Source organism: Eleutherodactylus coqui, chromosome 9 (genome assembly GCF_035609145.1).
Source record: "Eleutherodactylus coqui strain aEleCoq1 chromosome 9, aEleCoq1.hap1, whole genome shotgun sequence".
NCBI classification, from domain to species: domain Eukaryota; kingdom Metazoa; phylum Chordata; class Amphibia; order Anura; family Eleutherodactylidae; genus Eleutherodactylus; species Eleutherodactylus coqui.
In genome coordinates this window covers 82,143,371-82,164,563 of record NC_089845.1, presented here as the reverse complement: position 1 = coordinate 82,164,563, position 21,193 = coordinate 82,143,371, and the positions used below count along the sequence as shown (strand labels likewise).

General features: G+C 42.5%; 1 protein-coding gene across 1 annotated transcript in view; it reads left to right on the top strand.

Annotated features, from left to right (window-relative positions):
- CABLES1 (Cdk5 and Abl enzyme substrate 1) overlaps positions 1-19,368 on the top strand; it is a 68,244-nt gene extending 48,876 nt beyond the window's left edge. The window contains exons 5-10 of the mRNA XM_066579626.1: positions 2,411-2,516; positions 4,718-4,874; positions 5,685-5,788; positions 9,561-9,667; positions 15,919-16,126; positions 17,520-19,368. Of these exons, the coding sequence (XP_066435723.1) occupies positions 2,411-2,516; positions 4,718-4,874; positions 5,685-5,788; positions 9,561-9,667; positions 15,919-16,126; positions 17,520-17,660 (823 nt within the window). The 3' untranslated portion in view covers positions 17,661-19,368. The remainder of the gene's footprint in view (positions 1-2,410; positions 2,517-4,717; positions 4,875-5,684; positions 5,789-9,560; positions 9,668-15,918; positions 16,127-17,519) is intronic.
- Positions 19,369-21,193: the final 1,825 nt, after the last annotated feature.

Below are 21,193 nucleotides of genomic sequence, written 5' to 3'. Positions count from 1 at the left end.
GATATTGCGATCACCCATGTGAGACTAGCCTAAGTGAGCTATGGTTAGACCATTCCTGTTGTGATTAGTGGAGGGAAGCTAAGCCCATAATGGGGCTACGGCAGGGTATATCCCAACGCTGACTGCCAGCATTAATGTTAGTATATAGGAAACCCCTTCTAGACAAGGAGATGGTAACATTCAGTTGTCCAATTGTTTATATCTGCATTTCTGAACCATCCCTCGCTTTCCCGCTATACTGTGTAAGGGACCCGTTTTGTGATGGTAGCCATAACTGGATGAATTTGCCAGTTTATTAATTGACCATCCTTGATCGGGTGCCAAATAAAATATCCATTGCCTTTTAAATTTCTGGGAATTCTGCATGTGGAGCTGGATATGCTTTACAGCTCCTTGAATTGCTGTACCTCGATACGCCCAGAATGTCTTTATGAGTGCAGGTAATTGAGCATGTCCGTGTGCAGTCATTTGCATTGCTTCTCTGCAGGTGGCCGGTTGCACAATCTTTCCCACTATTTGCTTTTCTTTTTTCATTGCATATCTTTAGTTGTATTGAACCAGGGAAAATTCATACTAGGTCATACGGGCCTCTTGTATTTCTAAAAAAAAATAGCTGTCCTTAATGTAACAGCTATGATGATATTGCTAGAGTTTTTATAATTAAACAGGAAATTCAGTCAAAATTGCCTGCGGATATGTGAAGGATACATGTGAGAATATAAGTGTGTGATCTCGGTCTACCACGGACTTTCAGCATGAATGGGCTCCATAGAGAGCTTAAACCACCGTTGGCACGGATCACCTATTCCTGTTAGTGCAAATGTGATTCAGGATTCTAAGCAAAGGTCCATTCAGATCCTTCTCCCTGGGTTTAGATAGAAATCTCTGAACAGTGACAAAGGGGTTAAGTGATCTCCCTTTCATGACCATTACAGCTGGTGAAGGTGTTCTGGCAATCTGTTCGGTACGGTACAACTCCAGTGCTGTGACCCTCACATTGCCTGAACGGGCCATGTTGGTCATACTTTACTATCAGTGAGGTGGTAACACATTCATTGTGCATGCGCAATCAGGTCTAGAGGTTTGTCCAACATGACAAATCACTGAGCCATTGTACAGTAAATCTAATCCTGTCGCAAAGCACAATGGGTGGTCTTGGCCATTAATCCTGATCTACGCCTATAATTTATAATTCAGCCGCACCAAATATTTCTCTGGTGGCAACATTTGATATTTTTTTCTTCAAGTAATCTAAACCCCATAAGCCACCAAGTATACACACCAACTTTTATTGAGTTTGAGTTCTGTCCAAAAGCATTTTTTTGCTAGAGACTTCTGAACACCTCTAGCTAAATTATGAGCAACCTATACTTATCCCTGCTGGATCCACTTCCAACTTTGGCTCAAAAAACGTATCTGTGATCCCTTACTTAGGATGGTTTCGCACACAGGTTTTTGTGGCAGTTTTTCTTTAACTTCCTTTTCTATATTTTTGAAATCCACTTTTGGCTTTGGCTCAAAAACTGCATGAAAAACCACTACAAAAACCACCCTTATGCCATTATAATGGCTATGAATCTAGAATATCTGAACAAGGATGTACATAATTGATGAAAGCTGACTGAATTATGAGATTTCTGCAGTATTGACCAACTCTCTAACATATTTTGGGATCACCCTTCGTCTCGTGGTTGCAGACGTTGGGGAAAGAAGCATCCGTTGTGTCTGTGGGAGACAAGCCACTGGCAGAAGTGTCTAGTAACTGTTTATTCTCTCACTCCCTATTGGAAAAAATATACCGATCAGTTGAGTGTAGATTCTTCGGGGAGTCGGCTGTAATTGCTATCTGATAAGCAATCATGTTTATGGTGGCGTTAGGGAAGAGGGCTGCTTTTTCAGCCAACATATCTCAGGTGTATGGAACAGCAAGTTAAAGTGCCACATTGTCTTAAAATAATGTCCTTTTTAGAATGACTTCCACCCCAAATACACAGGGGTCGAAGCGGAAACCCCTGCGCCGACCTCCCGTGTAGTGGCCGGTGCTTGTAACTGCATTGATTGATCCCGCTGATTTCAATGAAAGCCATGCCTGCAGTTACAAGCGTCGGCCACTACGTGGAGGTTGGCACAGAGGCTTCCACTTTGACCTCTGTGTTTATTGCGGCACTGACATCATGGGTCTGCACAGCTGATTGGTTGGAGTACCGAGCGGCAGATCCCAGCGATCAACTATTGATGACCAATCCTGATGATAGGTCATCAATAGTATTTAACTGGAAAAAAAAATATGAATTATAAATAAATTAGTATTGTAATATTTCTGGAGACTAAATTTTGATCTTCTAATATTTCATTCTAATGACAGTTCAAGTCAAGATCCCTGTTCTTACAATGTTCAAATCCTTCTTAGGGACTTGAAGTTGGAAGGTACAAGGCAGCGACATTCCTCCGGTGGAATGAATGCAAGAGAAATGATTCTTGGCCTTGAAGGAGTTGAGCTTGGAGCTGATGGGAAGGTGAGAATGTAAGCATTACTAGTAAGACTAAAAACACCATTTGCACGCAGGTCCCAGGTTGGTTTGGAGTATAAGTTGTTGTTTTACTTTTTTTTCCCATTGTCTTCAACTGTCTTCAGAAAGTTTGCATTCCCAGCTCCCTTTAGTAAATCTAAGGGTGCCTGTCCATGGGCGATGATCTGCTTGCGATAAATCGCCTTGGGATCACGCTGTGAAAAGCTTTCCATAGGCTAACTATGGAAAGAGCAGACTGACGTCCACAAGCGGAGAATCATAGCGATTCTCTGCTCGCGGGATTGAAATCGTGGCATGCTGCGATTTGTCGCAATTCTCCGCGGCGAGCCTATCCCGCTCCCCCGCGGCAGAATATCGCTAGCGATATTCCATCACAGACATGGAAAGGCAGCCTTACAGTTTTTGTTATTGTGTGATACTTTGTGGCTGTAAGATTTTTGAATCCCAATCACCTTTTTTAATCTTCTAATCCTAGTAATGGGTTAAATTCATTCCGTGTCTAGTAAGACAAAAAATTTTGTTTTGAGACACTAAATTCTTAGTGATCAACCAAAATCATGATACATTCTAAAAGTCTACAAGGTCATTATGAATATTCCTTGAGTAATTATGTCTGCACATTCTTCTATGGAGCTGACCTTGGAAGTCTAACAATGTTGGCTGGATACTATTTGGCAGAACTGGACATTGCCTATAGCAGTCGTATTTACTTGGTACTAAAAATGTCTCCCAGTAGTCTGATATCCACCGGACTTCCAGTGGGGCCGAACTACCTAGTAATCAGACAGTCAAATGAACAAACGTATGAAGCACATATGAATTCTAGTAGGTAATGTAAAAGTAGGAACTCTCCAATAGCTGACATGAACAGGGTGGTGATTGTAATCAGATGATGACACATGCATGATGGTAGTAGTTAAATAATTAAGCAGATAGTTGATGAAAACATAAATAGCATTAGATATTGTCAAGCTGTTCTCTTGATAAGTCTTTTCCTAACTTATCCTTAACACTGACCCTAATATTGGACACCACTGTCCCTGAGTAACCCTATCTGAAATGCTGTCTCTAACAGTGAGACGGCATTAAGACCCAGAGACAAGAAAACCAAACTAAGCCGAACGGAACTACAAACCAGTCAAGGCAAATGCAAACCTGAAAAAGCAACAAGCAACAAGCTACAAGGCTAGGAGTGAGGACTTGACTGAAAACCACTGAATCAAACTATATTTACCACAGATAAAGCTACTAGAAACAAAACACTAGAAGCATACAGTAAATTACAAGGCTATGCTAGAAACAAGATACTAGAGGTAAACAAGGAATAGTGAATTTAAATGCACACAGCATACACTGTGACCAGCAACACATACAAAAGCCAGGGACATTTAAAGAGAGGATAGCCAATGAGAAATCCCTCCATAAACAAGGTTCGTCTTCAACAGTGTGATCAGCTGACTAATGGATCAGCTGTGGGACACTTGTATAGCAACTACCTCAACAATAAACTAGAAGAAAGGAGATTGATGGTAAAGCAGCAGAAGTTCTGTTGATCCAAGCAGCAAGTTGCGATCTTTTAATTCCACTTGGCTTCCAAATGACCTTTCCTGTATTTACACTGGACTCAAAAATAGCTCCAAAAGCAGGTTATATGGCCTTCCAGGTTGGCTGCAGTCATGAGCCAACCATGAAATTGAATGATTACCTAAAGATTTCCAGAACTGTTTGTAGGGGGAAAAAACACTTGAATCTGTAGTGTTCTCAACAATATCTCAGGGCACAACTCTCCGACTCTGAAAAGCTTAAAGCTTGGATATAAATGGTGAGTTGTCTCATGGAGAGTGCAAAATAGTGGTCCATTTTCAGTCTGAGATTCTCTGTTGTGCTGGTGGCAAGTTTAGGGACATTTTCCAACATACTAAAAATTTGACCTGCGCAAAATATTCAGCGCTTGTAATAATTAAAGAGCTTGGATATTCCCCATACTTGGGACAGTGTCCGCACCACATATGGTCAACTTATTGTAGATCTAAAAACATGTTCAGTTCCCTTACCTAAATAATAAACATTTGTCATTGGCAACAACTTTTTATGATGGGTGTGGTGTATAGCCATACCGAGAGGAGGACAAATGCAATGTCACTAAATGTTTAATGTTGACAAGTCACTTTGTTTCTTCTTTCCAGACTGTATCATATACACAGTTTTTGTATCCAACCAATGCCTTGGGAGCCCGTAGGAACACAATAGACTCCACTTGCTCCTTTTCTCAGTTTCGGAATGCAAGTCATCGCAACCTGACCCTGGGGAGAGCCAACAGTATCCAGGGGAGCATTGATACAGGTGATCTGACCACATTAGTGGCATGCCTTATGTTTGTGAATGGAATTACACTTGGGGTATTGGTTTCAGCATTTTATTTCTACTTCTACTTTTGCCTGGGTACATCTTAAGCAGTCCGCAAGTAAAATCTTGGTTAACCAGTGTTTTGGGGAGTGACTCCTGTTATCCCCTAGCAATCTCACATATTCTAGTGGCATTTTATTATGTTTGTACTGTCTGAAATGTTAAGAACCCGATTCTCTATAGACTTGTATTGACCGCATGTAACCTAATCCCTCTTTGTCCGACTGCTGTATATAGATTGTATCAGTAAATTCAGAGTGAGTGATTCGAGAAAAGGAGTATAAGTGGAGAAAGAAGACATTTTTCTGTAATCATATTAATTACCAAGTTTCTTAATTAAAAAAATTAACCAAAGTTTAGACTTCCTTATTTTCTATGAAAGGTGGCTGAATTCTTGTACAGAACAAGCATATTTGCACCACCCTATTTTTTGTAGATTGTAAGTTCTTGTGAGCTGAGCCCTCACCCCTATGGTTTGTTCATTAGTTTACTATATAATGTCTCTACATATACCCTCCTCCTCGTTAGGTGCTGTCAAATATGTTGGTGCTATCTAAATAAAGATTACTTATTATTGCCTTGGACTTTAGCAACCTAGGTATTTGGTCTACAGAGATTAACATTTTATATGGACTCGGACCTCCTTCATGACTTCCAGACTTGATTACCTTAGCCTTTCTTCACAGGGCTTACCTGTTTTATTGTTCCTTTCCTTACTGTATTATTTATTTCTTTTTAAAACTACAGGTAGTGACATAGGAGACTTTACAGAATACGACCCAAATCTCTTGGATGATCCTCAGTGGCCGTGTGGCAAGCACAAACGGGTTTTAATATTCCCTTCTTATATGGTGAGTCTTGCTGCATCGCTTCAAGCTACTGGTAACTGCATGGTGCTACCGGGGTTACTTCAAGAATTAACTCGCCCCAGAGGCCCTTTTACACAGCACTTTTATCGTGTGGATGATTGTTAGATCCAGTGGTTTGCAGGATAATTGTTAGTTGTAAACGCTTGAAGTGATTGAATGAACAGCGATAGATTGTTAGATCGCTGATTGGATCTTCCATGCAGACTACAAAATCATCATTTGTGTGCTGCAATTCCTTTGGTACGAGGGGCTGCTCATAAGTCTTTGGCTTTACCCAGAAAGAAACCAGATAGGAAGATGAAACTTTACATTTATTCCACATGCTCTCCACTGATGCCAACACACTTCTTACATCGGTATTCCAAGTTCTGTAAGCCTTGCAAAAAGAAGAATTTCGGTTGTGCCTCAAACCAGTCATCCGTAGCAGCCATGGCATCAGAAATGGTGTGAAGTTTGGTACCCTTGAGGTGTTTCTTCAGGTTTGGAAACAGATGATAGTTGGAGTGAGCTAGATCTGGTGAATAAGGTGGGTGGTCAACCAGCTGGAAGCCTAGCCTTGCAGGAACAAGATTCCTTTGGACAGCTTGCCGCGCCTTTTGGCCTTCAGATTTGCCTTCAATTGGTCCAAAAGTTCAATGTAATACCTTGCATTGATGGTGGAACCATTTTGAACACAGACGCCATCACCTTAGTGGCTGATCTTTGCACCCTGAACTTCTTTGGGCAAGGAGAACCACTGTGCCTCCACTCTTTTGACTGCTCTTTGGTTTCAGGGTCATACAAATAAATCCAGGTCTCATCCATAGTGACCAGTCGATCCAGGAAGTTCTTATCAGTCTGGAAACGCTGATAAATGGACCGGGAAGTTTTCACTCGCATGCTTTTTCTCATTTGGTGTCAAACATTTGGGGACCCACTTTGCAGATAGATTCTTCATGTTCCAATGTTCATGGATAATGACACAAACACGTTCACGAGAAATCCCCATGATGTCTGCTATTCCTTTAGCTGAAATTGGCCGATTCTCCAGTATGAGGTTGTGCACAGCATCGACGATCTCCGGAACAACAACCTCTCCCGGTCGTCCAGGACGTTCCTCATCATTGGTGCTGAAGTGGCCCGTTTTAAATTTGGCAACCCAGTTCCTAACTGTAGAAGATGAAGGGCATTGATCCCCCAATGTCTGCGACATATCACCATGAATATCCTTCACGGACTTTCCTTGCAGAAACAAGAATTTTATCACTCCTCTGCTCTCATTTGCTGTGAATATCGCCTTAGACTCCGCCATTTTGTTTTCCCGCGTGCCGAGATCACTGTTGCCATAAGCTACAAACCCAACATTTTGAAAACATATATTAGACACATAAGGCTTTCATGTGATGTAACATTCGTTACCATAGAAACAAAGAACACAAAGCCAAAGACTTATCAGAAGCCCCTCGTATAAACTGACGTAAGAACCGGCCGACTAGAAAGCGGCGGCAGCAGGGTTGACCAGAAGCAGTTATGAACACTTGAAACTACCCAGTTATTCAGTGTAAATGCTTGCCAAGTGGGCGATATACAATCGCTGCATCACCACTCATTCCAGTTTATCTTGCAGTTTAAATTGGCCCTAATTTTTCTCCCCGGAGGCGGCCTGGATTACTGACACATGATTCTGATCAGGAGTAATTAAGATGCTGTTGGTTATAATGATGCTGTAAGATATACTTCAGTGTTGTTAGTGAGTGTTCTCCGTCTTCTGACATGGCGGTGAGGGTCAGCGTGTGTCATGAGTTATCTGTGGTCTGCCTCCACCTTGATGGCTATACTAGATGGACTTACAGCCCCACTGCAGAGATCTCTAAGGCTTCTTTCATGTGATGTTTTGTTCCCCACCGCTGGCTCTGTCTTCTGTTTCCATGTTCTATACAGAAAACTGTATAGAGACAAAACCTGTCCGGAACAGGAACGGACCGTAGTGTGTGATGTGCGAGACAGAAACCTCTTTGCGCTCCCGTTTTATGTGATTTCCCTCGCTATTTCTCTTTTTAGCCAGATAAAAAGTCATTCTTGTCAGGGACCTCGCTCTCTGCTTCACATATCAAACACTTTGGTTCTGTCCCAGTTTCTGTCCCTTTGTAGTTTTCTGTATAGAAGACAGAAACTCGAGATGGAGCTGAAATTGTGGTGAGAAATCAAAAGGGGTATGGGTTTGTTTAACCCCTTCATGCTTCTGAGGTGCATCTTCTGCCATGTCCCATCGTAAAGGTGAACCTTAGAGACTACTAGAAGGAATCAATGACGACCTGGAAGTTCTTGTACTGGCACGGATGTCTAGTTGGATGCCAGTAACCCAATTTGTTTAAGTGCTCATTAGTAAATGAGTATTTATTGTTCTTTTTGTGCCAGCAAAGACCTCAAATGACTGAACGTTTTGCAATGCTAAAAGTTTCTAATTTGTGTTAGGGGGCTGTAACGCTGGCGATAAAACCGTGGGATGCCAGAGTGAGTGAAAACGCAGAATTATGAAACCCATGTTATTCAACTCTCTCCTTCACATTTGCAATGTTTTCATGCAATGTTTGGAGAAAAAAATTGCGGCATGCCCTATCGTTCTGCGATTTGTTAATCTCCCATGTTTCCCTATGGAGCCTCTTTTTTAGCGCATCGCAAAGCACAAACTTGCAATTTTCATGCAGTGCGTTTTTAACGTTCAAAAGTCCTATTGACTTTGGCGTGAGAGAATCGCAAGTGGCAGTGATGATTTTTGCGAGAAAAAGCAGTGCTGGCTCTCTGAAAAATTGCGGGAAAAAAGTCACGATTTTGCCAGACTTTTTTCACGAGGGTATCGCAATCGCCAGTGTGAAGGAGCCCCTAAACTTTCCTCTTTGCACTTGTGGTCTGCAACTTTAAAAAAAAAAAAAATTGTTCACTTAAGCCGGCAACACATGGGTGTAAGAGTCTTTACGTGTGCATTTGCACTGCGTATTTGTGAGATGGATGTTGCTTTTTTATGTGCAAGTGTACATATTTTACTGTATTTTTTTTAGGGGCATGCCTACGCATATTTGTGCAAACAAAAAAAAAAATCCAAGCATACTCCCATTGATTTCAATGGCGAATTAAGTTTACCCCTTTCCAATCCGCTGTCTGACCTCTAAAGACATTATGATTTAAGGCTGTACAGCTCCGATCTTAGAAGACATACGTCAGTGTTCTCTTACTGTATATTGCCAGCCGCTCTGCTGTCTGAGCCTATCCAACGTGTCACCTCATGCAGTACTGGCTTTAGCCAGCATGTAGCGCCATTGTATAACGGCAGAAAGAGTAAGCCCCTTAGGAAAACCAGGATACAAATTGGATTGGAAAGGGTTAATATGTTCTAATTTATTGCACAATACACACGAGAATAGAACATGCTGCATATTTTTTTTTTTCATGAACGAAATGCTTGTGCAAAATGCGAACAAGCCCATTAAAATCAATGTGTTTTGTACAGTGCGTACTGAACATGCAAGTTATGCACATTTAATATGCAGTGCAAATGCGTTCATGTGAATAAGCCCTTAAGCACATGCACGCACAATAGATAAATCCCATCCATAGAAGTGCATAATCCATGTAAATAACCCCCTTTTTTCTTCATCTTTGAGGACTACATTTTTATATGCACTTTATGAATATGCTAATTTATTTCAGCTCTATAAGATGTAGAAGCCCTTCTGTGAACACCCCTGTATGCCCTAACTCTTGCTTTTGTTTACAGACCACTGTTATAGAATACGTGAAACCATCGGACCTCAAGAAAAATATGAATGAAACTTTCAAGGAGAAATTTCCTTATATTAAGCTAACTCTCAGTAAAATAAGAAGGTACGTATGAATAATTTAGGTATACCAAATTATCACCATACCCCCTGTATGTGACAGCCCATAATGACATTGATATGTTTTGTTAAGAAGCATGATGAGTTGTTTAAGGTGCTATTTATAAGCAGATAGGTTTATGATTAAGCATAATGAGAAAAAATGCAATGCCAATACTTATTGGACAGTCTGCCTTCTGTAGTCTCCTGTAGCCAGTAACCTGCCACTCTTTGATTTTCTACAGATTTCAGAAAGATGGGGTAGCTTGTTCAAGTGTTCGAAAGGTCCTTTTACACACGACTATTGCTCTAAATTCGTTCAAATGTCTAAATGTGAGCTATAATCGTTACGTGTAAACGTGGGCAGCCGTGCACCATTTGTTCCGTTATCGTTTAATGCTGGTTTTTATCCTGCATAAAAACCATCGGCAAGCCGCTCAAAATTCGTTCCATTTGAATGGCATTTGTGCAGGTTTTTGAGCGGCTTCCCGACTTAAGCGGAGTATACAATGTACTCATTGTGTTTGCCTTGCATACATAATGAGTACATTATCTCCTTCTGGCAGAGTAAACCATGGAATCCTGCTAGCCAGATAATCCCTCGCATAAACACGCGCCCAGCTGAGCAAACAAGTCCTACTCAGTTTACTTTAGCTTATGAAGGAATGGGGAGGATTAAAAGCCATTGTCTGTACGTGTAATTTTATGCAAAAATGTCGTCTGTTCGTTCAGGCGTGAGGCAGTTTCAGCGATAATCATTGTGTATAAAACGGCCTTTAGTGTCAGCTGCAGTCAGAGCAGATTGTCAGGTTTCAACTACTCCACCTCTCCAGTTAGACAAGGTAGCCAAAGTCTGATCCTAGTGTCCAAAACTCTTGTTTGACTAGGCTAAGGGAAAAGGGAAGGGGGGCTATAATTGATTGCCTCCAGGAAACGTAGAAGAGTAAACTAGACTACACTAAGTGAGCATTAAATAGACACTTGAACAGACATGGGTGAAGAGAAAAGTTTCCAGATTGTGTGTAGATTTGTCTAGATTTCAGTTTATTTGGTTTACAGCACTTCAGACTTGAGGTCCGTTCACACTGCGTTTCTGTGTACAATGTGGGTTTCCTTTTTGGGATTCCATATGAAACTCTGACAAGTGAAAGCCTATGTCTGAATAATGTTTTCGAACAGAGACCAATCCAGCAGGTCTCCAATCATTTCCATTATTTTTGAACAATAGAATCGTTCACTATGAAATTAATTTGTCACTAAATAAGCATCTAGTCTTTTGTTTTAATGGGTGGCTAGAAAAATGTCCTAAGAAAAAATGCCCACGGCCATGAATGCCCACAGGAAAGCTGCCCACACGGAATATTAATTGCCCACATGGACAAAATAACAGTCTATTAGAGGTCTAATAACAATTCCAATTAAACACTCATTGCTTACGTGAAGAAATACAATTCTTTACTGCAAATTAGCCAATCTCCTTAAATACTTAAGGCCCATTTACACAGAGCGATCGGTCAAAAATCGCTAAAAAAAGCGATCGTTTGAGTGATCATCATTGCATCTAAACGCGTGGCCATCATGCAGTTTTCATGCACTGCTAGCTAAATGAGCCTTTACGTTTATTTTCCACCTGCTGATAGTTCTGTACAGAAGTGGCAACCATGTGATGCAGTACCTCATATTTACTCTTTTTTTAATCTTAACGTATTAAGGCCCATTTACACACAACAATTATTGCTTAAAATTCGCTCAAAAGCCGTCTTTTGAGCGATAATCGTTGTGTGTAAGTGCACTGACATCATGCAGTTTTCGTTATGCCGTCGCTCATCGTTGTCTTTCAGCATGATGAGTCTTATCAGGGATTCACAGCGGGATACAGCAGATACAGTTGTTTCAGCTTTATCACTCTCCCTGATAACAGGCTGAGTATGAAGAACAGAGCGGTCCAGCTCTGTTCTCCATACCCAGGGCGGAGCGCTCAGTTGTAGAACAGCCGGGCACTCCGTGCAGAAAACATATGGATGCAGAAGACAAGCGGGGACACCCTGCTTGTCTTCTGCATCCTTCGCTCCGAGCGCTCGGCTGTATGACAGCCGGGCACTCGGAGCGGGGAACAGCTGGATACAGAAGACAAGTGGGGACACCCCACTTGTCTTCTGCATCCTCCGCTGGCAGCGTAAGGTGATCACTCATCTTGGGCTGCAAATGACGCGATTATCGCTCAAAAGTCACTTGAGCGTCATCTTTTAAATGATAATAGTTGTATTTATATGGGAATTTAGTGGAATAGGGAATTAAGTGAATTGTGAAATCCCTCACAACAGTTTGTAGTTTTGGTGACTGTTCCAGAGCTCCATCATGATGATTCCATATTCTTATAGGAAACTGAGGATCCCTACCTGCTGCACCCTCATATGTAGAAAAGAAGTATGTGAGCGCCTCATTATAGAGGTCTTCATCTAGAACTGTGGTAGCAACCTTATCAAAAACACATCCCGCATCTTCAGTTGGCACTAAAGCCAATGCAGCAGAAGACTTCAGTGTATTTTTATGTTGATATTAAATTCATATTCAGTCTTCAAGACAACATTTTTATCTTCTTGATGAGACACTGAGGCCGCTTTCACACGGGTGACAAAAATCGCACGATTTTCCCGTGATGTGATAGTGTGAGAAAGCGCATGTTGGTGAAACCCATGCTTTCCGATGGGTTCCTTCACATTAGCGATGTTTTACTGATGCTATGTTGCGAGGGGAAAAAAATCACAGCATGCTCTATCTTTCTGCAATGTGCTATTTTTTTTTTTCCCCCATGTCTCCCTATGGAGCCTCCTTGTTTATCACATCGCACAAACGTGCGACTTTCGTGCGATGTATTTTTAACATTAGAAGCTCCTATTGACTTTTCGATCAGGCGGCAGCGATGCGAGATTATTCTCAAGAAACAGCATCACTGACACTCAAAAATCATGGGAAGAAAGATGCCATTTTGCCGTGATTTTCTCGCAGAAAGATTGCGATTGACCAAGTGAAAGTGGCCTGACGCAGATGAAAATGATACCCTTTGACCTCAGCCTGTAGAAAGGCAATCCACACTGCACTCATACAAGACTTCGCATCATATCATTGAGCCGCAATAAGCAAGTGTATACTTGACCTAATGCTCAGGAGGTCCTCTAAGTGATGTGTCTAGCTGGAGCAAGATTCGAATCCATTTAACGCACAGGGTCTGTTCTGGCTAATGGGAAAGAGAATAGAACTAAAAAACTGGCAGTGGAGCAGGCGCAACACTCCAGGTTAAAGCAAATAGGAAGAAACCAGAGGTGTGGAAAACTTCTCCTTTTATTTAATAAAGTACGTGATTAGCTTATGAAAACTCGTTTCGGCGGATAACCCCTTCGTCAGTTCAGCTGGTGTTTAAAACATATAAGCAAATGGGTCCCAAAAGGGTTAATGATTAGATATGTTTGCCTGTGGGGTGCGGGTCAGTTAGGGCAGGAGCAGGAGAAGTTGGCTAAAGGGAGGCCTCGGACACTGGGGGATGAGGGTCTTTCCCGCTCCTGGGGTCTATTTTGAAGCAGTGGGATGGATTTGCAGCAAGAACAGGCTTGATATCTATACCCGGCCCCTGGACGCCCCTAGTGGGTAACCCAGACTTTCCGATGGGGGAGAGAGGCCTGCCCCTCCTGGGCAGTTTGAGGATCCCCATCCCCAGAATTCGGGAGGTTATGACGATGGATGGAATTAAGCCAATGGAGGTGTTGTTTCAGGAGGGGGGACCGATGGCAGATGCTTGGTTCCAATACCTACAGTTAAGCCACTTTATCCGAGCACAGGGCCAGGTCTCAGAGGAGCTGCTCCAGTCCACCCTCTTTTGAGGAGATGTGCGCTGCGTTCCCTGGACGGAAAGGGGAGATCTCCGCGGTCTACAGCATGTTGGTGGCTGGGTGGCACAAGACAGAGGGGCAAGCTTCAGGGAGAGTTGGGAGAGAGAATTGAGCCGGTCTCTGGCGGACTGCGACTGGGCCAAATCGCTAATCATTACTCACAAGATGTCAGTCTCTGGGAGGCATCAGAATTGAATTACAAAATATTATCTAAGTGGTATCTCAGCCCGGCGCACCTGGCTAAGATGTACCCTAATGCTAGTTACAATTGTTGGAGATGCCTGAGCAACCTGGGGTCGATGGTACACATCTGGTGGTCCTGCCCCCTGGTGTCCCCCTTCTGGAGCAAGATAAACACCCTATGCAATGCCCTTACTGCAAGAGGTCTTTTTTTTTCCTCCTAAGATCGCTCTCCTCTCCATCATCCCAGGCCCCATATCCTTGATTAATAGGGGCGTTCTCAGGTTTTTTTTTTCTACTAGCTGCGAGACAGGTGATACCCCAACATATTTAATGTGGGTAAAAGCTATGGATGACATTATGTATATGGAAGAATTTCGGGCTAGGGCTGATGCTAAATTTACCATCTACTATGCCACAGGGGTGACTTTGATAACCTTCCGTTTCTCTACTAAAATCAACTCCTGGTTAACAAACAGGGTGCTATCACCCTAAATACAACCGTTATGGGGATGCTATCCTTGATGGCGTCCACATCCGAATGGCCGTCGCCAGGCTGATGTGCCCGCCTCCCACCCTTCCCTCCCCCTTCTTATTAGCTCCCCCCTATTTCCTCCCTTTCTCCTACTCCTTCTCTCCCCCCCCTTCTTTTTCTACCACCCCCACACCCCCTCTCCTTGTCATCTTTTACCCCTCTCAATTTTTTCTTTCTCTTCTTTTCCTTCCACCCCTCCCCCAACCCCCTCACTCTTTTTCTCCTCTTTTTCCACTGGTGAGCTAGATGCTGGGATCCAACAGTGCTGGGACCGATCCATACTACAGATGATGTGTGGGACTTCCCTCCTTCTTCCCTTTTACCCAAATGTGTATATTGAAGACCTCCCTTCTTGTTTAAAATTACCTTGCCATCAGGCGCCTGCACCTGACCCGGGAACATGCTGAGGTGGAAGTTAGTTAATTACCAACTTAAGAGAAAATTAGGATTGCCAAGCACTTGTTAGGTATCCTACTATGTTCATATGTTTCTTACCTGACTGATTCTTACTTGCTCTGAACATGTGTATCCTTGGTTATGTAGTCAACAATATATATATTGAACAATAGAAAAAACTTTGACAGTGAGGGTGATCAATGAGTGGAACAGGTTACCACGGGAGTGGAAATGTTCAAACAAAGGCTGGACAGACATCTGTCTGGGATGAGTTAGTGAATCCTGCACTAAGCAGGGGGTTAGACCCGATGACCCTGGAGGTCCCTTCCAACTCTACCATTCCATGACCACAAATAACACTATGATAACGCTCTGTGAGAACAGATAGCAGGGATAGATACCCTCTGGATCACACTGCTTGCTGCTTTAATCTGAGCTCAGTGTGTGCTGCTGTCCACTGGCCTAGAGGAAGGAGTCAGGTACAGGCAGTGAGTGATGAAACCAGACTGTATCTATTGATGTTGACAGACTGGTACAAACGTGTTTGCAAAGCTTGGATCTTCTAAGGCCCCCTGACCACGGCCGTTGCGGAATATCGTCAGCGATATTCTGCCGCGGGGGAGCAGGGGGGCCCCTGTTAGTTCTCTGCGGTGAGCCTATCTGACAGATAGGCTTACTGTGGCATGCCGCGATTTAGATCCTGCGAGCAGATGGAAAGCGTTCACTGCGTTATCCGCTGACAGATTATCACCGCGGGTAACGTAGTGAACAATTTCCCGTGGACAGGCAGACATAATTTCAAAATCACGATCCTATTGCATATCATGCGAACATAATCACCTTGCACCTCAAATAACAATCTATAACTTTGTGTCGCTGTAAGGATGCAAAAACATGTGGGAAATTTTCTATATGGGCAATTTTTTTCTGTGGCCATTTTTCATGTAACCGTTTTATTGTATCTGCTATTTTACCTCTTGTGCTGAGACATTCCGAAGATTGACTTCTCATTGTAAAACAACATTTCCTATATTCCTATGCTGTAAACTACATTCTCTCCACTTATAAAGAATGTCCTTTGTCTAGCCAGTACTTGGCCCCAGGATGCATATTCTCTGCTTTATATTCTAGTCATTGATTTGTTTTCCATTTGACACAGTTCCCTTGAGCTGTTCACCACTGACTACTTATTTGCAGTAATGGTGGCTATTTACCCTCACGCTTGTTGCACTGATGATTTTTTTTTTACTGTTTATGTAGCCTTAAGCGAGATATTCGGAAGTTAGCCCAGGATGATTGTGGCTATGAAGAACCCACAGTGGCCATGGCGTTTGTATATTTTGAGAAACTTGCATTGAAGGGGAAGTTGAACAAACAGAATAGAAAACTTTGTGCTGGAGCCTGTATTCTCTTAGCTGCCAAAATTGGAAGTGACCTCCGAAAACATGAAGCTAAACACCTCATTGATGTAAGTAGTTATAAGAATAGTCAACTTCGCTATACATTGCAAAAAAAGGGAACACTTGAGCATCGCAGTATAACCCCAAGACGCTTAAACTTCACGGATATCAATTTCACCTGCTTTGGTGTAAATGAAAGTGACAAACAGGTGCTTTGTAGAGGCAACAGCAAGACAACCCCCAAAAAGGAAATAGTGTAACAGGTCATAGCCACAGCCAGCTCCTCCTTTTACTTCCTGACCGCTGCTATTTGAGTTTTGCACTCTGCTAGTGTCCTTGTCACTACTGGTAGCATGAGGCGGTAACTCTAGCTCAATCAGTTTACACAAGTCAGTCAGCCCTATTCCCATTTGCACAAGGAAAGACTAGAAGCAATGGGATGAAACTGAAAGGGAGGAGACACAAATTAGATATTAGAAAAAAATTTCTGACAGTGAGGGTGATCAATGAGTGGAACAGGCTGCCACGGGAGGTGATGAGTTCTCCTTCAGTGGAAGTCTTCAAACAAAGGCTGTACAGACATCTGTCTGGGATGATTTAGTGAATCTTGCACTAAGCAGGGGGTTGGACCAGATGACCCTGGAGGTCCCTTCCAACTCTACTATTTTATGATTCTATAAGTAGTCCTGCTCCTACTGGATGACAGATCTATTTGTGCCATTGCAGTTAGGTTTTCTGTGCCTCCCAGCATGGAGTAGATACCTGGACACAGGTTGTTATACAAGAAGAGATAGATAAGGCCGTGGGTATGAACCCAGCATCAGGGTAAATAATCTGCCCCTTATGCGAGGAGGAATAGGAAGAGCACTGCCAAAGCTTTACAAAATAACCTCTGGGGGTCATTCACATTGTGTTTGTTTTCTATTTCACACTTTTCCACTGTAGCTAGGGGCATCCATAGTAGCCCAAGTTATGGGGAAAAACATTCCCTTTAGTGACAGTAGTCACTGGAAGAGCTAAGCTGGTACTGCTAGGACCCTACAGCTCTGCGTTGTCAGGGGGCATCCAACAGTCACGTGATCACCAGGTCGAGTAACGGAAGTAATGCTCATTGTAGCCTGTAATAGAGAAGTCAGAAGCTGTTAAAAACAGATTCTGCCTTCTCCTCCGGGTCCTCGGCTGTGAATAACAGCCAAGGACCCAACCTGCTCCTACTAGGTTGCAGGAGAAGGAGCTTTAATCCTGCGCTGTATTTTTTTTTTTACTATCTGCTGGGATTGAAGCCCGGGACCAATGCCATACATTTACTGTGCTTGGTCCTTAAGGTGTTAATGGTGCCTGCAATGTGCATCATGAAGGATCAGAAGTGGTGTTATATAGCAGACATCTGATGAAACCACTTTGTTGTATTTGAAATCTAGAGCTAACAAATGTCTTTTTGCCATTTTTTTTTCCCTCTAGAAACTGGAAGAAAAGTTTCGTCTGAACAGGCGTGAGTTAATGGCATTTGAGTTCCCTATCCTAGTTGCCTTGGAGTTTGCACTTCACCTCCCAGAGCATGAAGTTATGCCCCATTATAGACGCTTGGTCCAAAGCTCCTAGCACTGGATAAACTTCTCAATTGTCTTCCTCTGGGACATTGAATGAGCTTACAGAGCCACTGCTGCTACTGGACATGCAAAAATACTCAAGTGCCCTTCTGGTCTACACACAGTCTAGACAGCTATTTTATCAACAAGGCCACTGTTCACCGAGTAGCTACAATTAGTTACATCACTGAGACACAAGTGATGGAGTGAACGTAGGAGCATCTTCTAGAATGGCTGCATTCATTGGACGTAGGTGGTGGATGCACTTCTGATACCAATGCATTCATTGGTACAACTCTGGTATTGCTTTTTTACAAAGACACTATTCCAAATAACTGTTAGGAGGAGATACAATATGGATGACAGATTGAACCATGAAACCATTCCTCTGCGCACAACAGTCCATTGTGTTTTTTTTTCTGCTTTGGATCCACAAGTGGACTTCATCTTTGCGCCTTCAAAGCTGACATTCCTCATAAAGCGATGGAAACTCCATTTATGAACCATGTCAGACGTTCTCTCACTGTGTCAAAAACAAACGTGCCAATATCTTTTCTTGCTTTTTTTAAGAATACATAGAAGATCTGAATCCTTCTGCCTGACCTATACTGGTCGATCACCAGAAAGTGGCTTTTGAATGCATTAGTTTGGCAGAACCTATAGAAAGCAATGGACCATATCTTCTTACCATTAAACCTTATAGCACTGGCATGGCACTTGTGGACCAACACTACGAACTGATTCATTCCATCGGTGTACGACTCAAGGCTGAACGTTTTTAGGACTTTCAAAGGACCGTTTTGGTATAACGCCACGTCATTTTAAACTATTGCACTTTTCCATTACGGAGAAACCCGCATCTGGTTGCACAATTTGTTGCGATTCTGTGCTCTATGTTAGAGTGCATCTTCAGCACGTTTTTCTTGTGCTACATGTTAAGCAGTGTTTGAATAATGTTTAGCAGCTGCCCTTTATAACCTTGTGCAACAATACATTCATCTCCAACATTGCCTAAGTGTGCTTCTATGAAAATCAATGTAAGCTAAAGCATATCTAGCATCAGACGAGACATGAATACAAGTGCTATTGTAACATACATGTTTTTAGAATCATCTCATTTGGCAGCAGTAATTATACTTGACTTTTATAGAACTGAAATAATACAGATGGAAGACTGTACCGTCAGTCAGAGACATTCTGCAGTAGCACCACGGATATTTAAAGTGTACCCATTAACTCCACCGTTAGGAGGCGGCAGCTTTGTGGGCAGTATTTAGATGATGATGTCACTGGAACGTCTTGGTGACATCATTAGTTTCCAGTGTGTTGCAAGAGCTGCTGCTGCCGCATCCTCCGGAGGTTGGGTACACTTTAAATACCCACTGCCAAATATACACTACTTTATTCAGAGGCTTACATTCTTAGTGATATAGGGTTTTATTTTTGTATGTTTTATTTCCTAAATGTTTAACCATTTGCTGAACACTTCATGATTAAGGGCTATGATTGGGCGTCAGATGGTGAACACTATTCTGCTCTGTTGTAGCATCTTTGGCTGTTCATTAACTTGATCAGAAAATCTTGTGATTTTACCCCTAAATCCAGTATGTTGAACTGAAATTGTGCCTTTGACTAAGATATCGTTTTAGGTCTGGTTCACGTACTCTTTTTCGCTACATTCACATTTAAGTATTTACTTTTTTAAATAAAATGAGAATTCTATTAAAACTGGAGTTTCATGAATTTAATTGTAGAAATACGTTTGAAGTAGAAAAAAAAATGGCATTTCATACATCTTGTACTCAAAGCTCAGGAAATGTATAGAAATATACACTGATCAGCCACAACAATAAAACTACTGATGGGTGAAGTGCATAACATACATTGATTTATCTTGTGAGAATTGCAAAAATACACCAGATTCCCCTCATTCTCTTTTGCTGCTATTTACTCCCTGTTTCAGGTCTGTAAGTTCTGATTTTCAGGTGGTCTTCCTCATTTTGTTTTGCTCTATTTGCTACATGACCCTCCCTGAACGTGGATTGCATTCTGCAAATAGTTCACTGTCCTGACTTCCTTTCCCTAACTTCCCATGGTGCATTACTCTGTTTCAATCAGCAGGGGGCCGCATATTATCATCTTCTCCACCTCTGCAACAATCAGCAATTCCAGCAACCTGATTGGTTCTAATTCACAATTCCAGCAACCTGATTGGTTGTTTGGGTTGGCTGATTCAGCCCAATTGGTTGTTAGGGCAGAGCAGTAGCAGAAATTGCTAATATGCCAGGGGGCCAGCATCTGAATGCTCTTCCCTCTGACTTTCCAAAATGATCAGGCATTTACAGACATTCTGGCCAAAGGGCTAGTAAACCCATTATATGTGTCCACAGTATCTGCCTCTCCTGTTAGTGTGTAGGTGTGTCTGCGTAGACTGTTATCACAGTGTCTGCAGATTTGTCAGCATGCAGACTGTGTGCAGGAAGCCACCTGTGAAGATCTCTCCTCCCCTGTTGCTATTGAAATGTCCCTGTGGATAGCGGAGCAGCTGGGAGATCCCTAGTGGCTGCCACGTCAAACATGATTTACAACTTTTAATGCAAGTATATTACAGAAATGATTAGATCAATGCAAGCTCATAGATGAGCAGAAGTTGTCTAAAGTGTTAGTGCCCTTTTAATATATCGAAAGCAGGAATAATGGGCAACTCTAAGAAGCTGAGCAAACATGATGACTGCATGGCTGGGTCAGAGCATTTCCAAAACAGCAGCTCTGGAGTGTTCCCAGTATGTAGTGGTTAGTAACTACTGAGCAATAAAAGGATAGCCTGGTCTTTTACAGCATGGCAACAGACTGGTGCGTGTGTCACTTACCTGGGGAGGAGGTGGCACCATAGGAAGCAGGTAGACTGATGGAGGCAGAATGATGCTCTAGGCAACCTTCTTCTAGGAATACTTGACATTTTTGTGGCTCTTTCTATGACACGTACCACCTATCTAAACATCAATGGCAGTGGTCTTTACCACTCTGCCTCACTGCAAAAATTGTTCAGGATTACTTTTGAGGAACATGACAGTCATCAGTCCATACATACAGCACTTCCACCAATGTGGGGAGGTATCAAAACAATGCACGCCGAGGGGACGGATCAGGACTTTTGATCCAAAAAAAGGCAAACCCAAACAGCAAATAGTTGTGGTGTGCAATAAAGTCTATCCATCATGGATATATTTTAAACTGCACCTTTTGATGCTGCCTTGAATCATTTTTCGTTCGGGACAGTCATCAGTCCATGTGAAGGACAGGTTGTGTGGTGTCCGTGGACGGGACCCTTACTGTTATTTTTCAGCTCTCGGATGTTCTCACTCCAGCCAGCTAAAGCCTATTTGGTGTCACATCTCCTTAGTCCTGTCAAAGCTGTATCACTGGAAATCACATTCTACTCCAATTTCTAGAAACCACCTAATGCTACTGGGTCGGAACAACAATGCACACAGGTGTAGCTTTACAGAGTACAGAAGCAGCGGTAACTTTGAGCCCCATTCCTAA